This window comes from Centroberyx affinis, unplaced genomic scaffold, assembly GCF_046629955.1.
Source record: "Centroberyx affinis isolate AG114_WGS23_722 - 3 ecotype Tasmania unplaced genomic scaffold, CSIRO-AGI_Caff_v1 ptg001111l_1, whole genome shotgun sequence".
Lineage (NCBI taxonomy): Eukaryota > Metazoa > Chordata > Actinopteri > Beryciformes > Berycidae > Centroberyx > Centroberyx affinis.
Window position 1 is genome coordinate 279,434 of NW_027279653.1, and position 4,578 is coordinate 284,011.

General features: G+C 41.9%; 1 protein-coding gene across 1 annotated transcript; it reads right to left on the reverse strand.

The window, feature by feature from the left end:
• Positions 1 to 2,728: 2,728 nt before the first annotated feature.
• On the reverse strand, positions 2,729 to 3,889 carry htr1d (5-hydroxytryptamine (serotonin) receptor 1D, G protein-coupled). Its single transcript, XM_071523740.1, has one exon. The coding sequence runs from the start codon at positions 3,887 to 3,889 to the stop codon at positions 2,729 to 2,731; it is 1,161 nt and encodes a 386-aa protein (XP_071379841.1).
• Positions 3,890 to 4,578: the final 689 nt, after the last annotated feature.

The window sequence follows — 4,578 nt, forward strand, 5'->3', positions numbered from 1 at the left end:
TTCACTTTGAACTTTCACTTGTGTCTTGTCATTGTAGAAAACTAGATCAGAGATTAAAGTCTCATTTTAAATAAAGTCAAAGGCAAAGTTAAGTTAATTAGGGATGAATATCAGGCTTTTAAAGAGATTAGGCAATTTTTTTTTCCAGTTTTCAGTTTCCAGTTTTGTTGTGATTGTGTAAGAGACAGAAATGTTTTGATGACTCCATAGGTGAATGACTAGATCCACCTGCAGCAATTATAATAGCGGTTCAGGCCACACATTTCCCACTCATCACTAGTGAGGTCTTTTGTTATTTTCTCTGTCAAGACAAGGTCATGTATGATATAATCTGAGTAGGCTATCTTTTCAGTTGTGATTTCATTTTGTTCTTTTTAATTTCTTCCTTTTCTATACTCTTGTCTATCTATCCATCCATCCATCCATCCATCAACTCTCTCTTTCTTATCACCTTATTTTTGTTCCATGATTTGATGGAATTTCCCTACACATAAAAACACTTAGCTTTGGTAACATGACCCCAGCTTTCATCGTAACCATATTACCCACAATCAAATACGGTGCATGTGACCCATCATAAACTAGATTCATGTGGTTCTGACCTTTTCTTACTCAGTGCAGCAGTTTCTCATCTGACATTTTCAGTCCAAGTGATCAGCACGTGGGTGTTGGGAGTTATATATGTGATACAAACATGGATTTAGCCTTTTGACATGCCCTCTATATGCATTCCTACACTTAACTGAAGGGTCATATGATGAACACTGCTGTACATTGTATAAAATGTCTTTCCCTTTTAGCATGACACCATGATTGTGTCATGGCAGTGCAAGTGAACATGGCTGGTCAAAAATGGAGAAGCACAAATGAGCGCATTGCAAGGAGAGAGAAACTGGGGATTAACCCGCCTTGTCGGACTGAAACAATGACACCGGGGTTTCCGATAAGTCAGTCTTTTGTCATTCTTGCCTAAAAACATGTTAAAAGCTCTGGGCATTGTTTGTACTTTTCCATTATTGAGATATTGGACAGTACTCTTGTGCATTTGTGTCTGACAAAGGCTCCCAGTGTACCTGATAAGGTCCCTTACACATCAGTAAAACTCTTGAAAACCACGTTTGATAAAAAACATTGTCTTAACTTGGGTGGTATTGATTTTTCCATGAAGGAATTGCATACTACAGCCACTGAAAAGCCACTGAAAAGCCTTATATTCAGGTGCTTCATTATTTATTATTACTGTACACATACATTTAAAGTAGATCTGATTCAAATGTTTGTGTAATAACATGTAAAGTGGATCCACTTTAAATGTATGTGTAATAAATAATGGAGCACATTTTCAGAAAAAGAAAGTGATAGAGATTAAACATGCCATTGATTTCTAGGGTTTTCAAGATGTTTAGCGTAGAATACGGTACATTTTCAGATCCAATGTAAGCCCATGGCTGTCATGAATCAACAGGAATAACTGAATAGTGGAAGAAAACGATGAACAACGGTCTGAGGTTTTAAATCTGATGAAAGCAACAACATGGGATGCACCTGTCACAACACTGACACTGCCATTGTCATTATCATTATGAGGCATTTTTAACATCAGTGAATCTGTTTTCATGCAGCGTACATACATCTGCCAATGAACATGTTTTCATATAAAGATACAAAGAAAAAAAATCTCACAAAATTAAGCATTCTCAATTTGCTCTTACTCGCAAGGCCACTGAACATTTACCCTTACCTGCTCCTTTTTAATTGAGTATGTCATCTCATGTATGTCATTTCAGGTTTTTGGAAGAATTAATTTGTTGCTATGGCAATGGGTATTTATTATTTGGAGGCGGATTGGGAATGCTGTTTCCAATTCAGTCTCTCTGATGAGAAGACAAGCCACACTGGTGAATAGCATGAATAAATGTCAAACACGTATCCTCCTTACCTCAAACACGCATATATTAGAATAAAGTGACAGCCTTTGCACACACACACACAAACACACATACACACACACACACACACACACACAAGCTCACAAACAAACATACACTTGTGTATACACACACACTCACACTTTCAAGTATAATTACATAGTAGTGAGACAGACAGTTTTACTGAATCTTTACAGTGTGTAGTCTTTCTAAATACTTTACTACAGAAACATTATATGGAAGTAGCAGTATATGACACACACACACAGTTTGAGACAACATATATTTCATGGCTTTTCATTTCCATTGGATTAAATCCAGTCATTCTTTGAGTTTCCTCTTTCTATATAGATGAACCAGTCCTTATATGCTGTGAGTCCTTCCTTTGTCCAAGACATAACAACTATCTCACTTTGGCATGAAATAGACTTCAAATACCCTTCCTTTAGAAGGCGAGATCCATAATCCCTGGGGATAATCATATTCTCTTTTTTTTAACATGCATGCATAATTCTATATGGAGGATATATCTATAGAGCTATGGCACGGAGCTGTCTGATAAAGGTTCAATGTAAAAAATAAAGAGTTCAAAAACATATTACAATTAGCATACGTGTTTACAGCATGAACATGTCAGTGTACAGTATTATCTATTAGTAAGCCCAATAATTTCTATTGTGTAAAATATCTCTCTCTCCCTCTCTCTCTCCCCATTCATACTGTATATCTATATATATCTCTGTATATATATTCTTTGTCCTCTGTGTCTGTTTGTTTCGTTCAGTTCATCCTAAAGGTTTTCAAGAGCACCTTTTGAATTTCATGAGTTTTTGAAAGGCCTGTTTGAACTCATCGTTGAATACGGTGTAGATAACAGGATTGATGAGGGAGTTCAGGTATCCCAGCCAGGTGAAGACGTCAAAAAGCACTGGATCAAACCAACAGTCTTTACAGATGGCCATGACCAGCGTACCCACGAAGAATGGGAGCCAACAGACAATGAACGCACCCAGGATGATCCCCAAGGTCTTGGTTGCTTTCCTTTCCCGCGCTGCACACAGACGTTTCCTCTCCAGCACACTGTCTGCCAGCTTCACTTTCACACTATTCATGAATAGAGGCGATCCTCCCCCTCCTCCGCCTCCAGCGCTCCCCATGCCAGAGTGTAGGTGTGGTTCCTGGTTGGAGGCAGAGTTGAGAGAACAGAGAGAGGAGCCTGCAGAGGTCTGGATGAGCTGCGCCGTGGTGAAGCGTTTCCCAGACGACGCCGGTGTCTTAAAGATGCGGGAACGAGCGGCCACGTAGATCCGCCCATAGAGGATGATGAGGAGGACTGTGGGAACGTAGAAGGCGCCGAAGGTGGAGTAAAGGGTATAGGAGATCTGATCTGTGTTCACCATGCACTCTGTCAGTTCCTCGTGGGCTTTGGCCTGCCGCCAGAAAAGCGGAGGCATGGAGATCGATATGGAGATCACCCACACCACCCCAACCATGATCCCAGCCCGACGCATAGTGCGGCGCTTGGAGTACTCCAGTGCATCCGTGATGGCCCAGTAGCGGTCTAATGCGATCACACACAGGTGCAAGATGGAGGCCGTGCAGAAAGTGATATCGGACGACAGCCAGATGTCACAAACGATCTGCCCCAGTGACCAGGTCTTGCTTACGGTGTAGACAATACTTATTGGCATGACTAAGATGGACACCAGCAGGTCTGTGACAGCCAGTGAGCCAATCAGGAAGTTGGCAGGTGTGTGGAGCTTCCTGGTCAGAAAGATGGTGGCGATGACAAAGGCGTTGGACAGCACAGTTGCCAGGGTGACGACGGCCAATAGTGCAGACAGGGAGATCTGGAGGCCCAATAGCGTGGCCTCATCCCAGGGTGCAGTGGTAACGGCCTCAGGAATCTCTGTGGTGTTGCTGGTGAAGTAGAGCTCCAGTGAGCTGTTATCCAGTTCCATCTCGCCTCCTCCGCCCCCTTCAGCCCTCCTATGTACAAGGTTTAGACGAGCCTCATCGCCACCATCTCAAACTGTACATGGATCAGTCCGGTCATTGCACTTGAGGAGGGGTGACGCCACTGGTTTTAGGTCTGGAAAATGCAGAAGGTCCTCTTTTATCTCTTTAGAGATAATGTTTTTCTTCATTTCCTATCCCCTGTATTGCAATATGATTCCATTCCTAATTTCACCATTTCAGTGCTCAACTAATGGTGCTGTAATTGAAGCTGACTCATTCGTCCATTTCTGTTCACTAATATTGATTCGCCTCAGTAGTCTAGCTGAAGGAGTGCTGAATCCTAATTTGTATTCAGCTCTTGTCAGGCAGGCACTGCTTTTCTTTCTTCCCAATGCTCTTATCTCATCTCCAACCAGCAGCCAGCCAGCAACAACACCTTCAGACCAAGTCTTCCTATCTATCAAATGCTTTAATGGGCTCCTCCTTTTCAATAACCGTAAGCGGAGAGCTGCAATCCATGTAGGAAGATGATGACAACAGATACACAGGTTTGCCTGCTGTCTCTCTCTCTTTCATTTAATTTGAAGCCAACATATAAGGCCTTCTAAATTGAGATTGGTGCTGAAACTTGGGTGGCCCTAGTGTCTTTGATGATAAAGGAAAGCTAGAATGTTAAGGTAACACAATCCAT

Excerpts from the sequence above, each read along its gene's own strand:
- htr1d (XM_071523740.1), bottom strand. The coding sequence starts at position 3,889 with ATGGAACTGGATAACAGCTCACTGGAGCTCTACTTCACCAGCAACACC.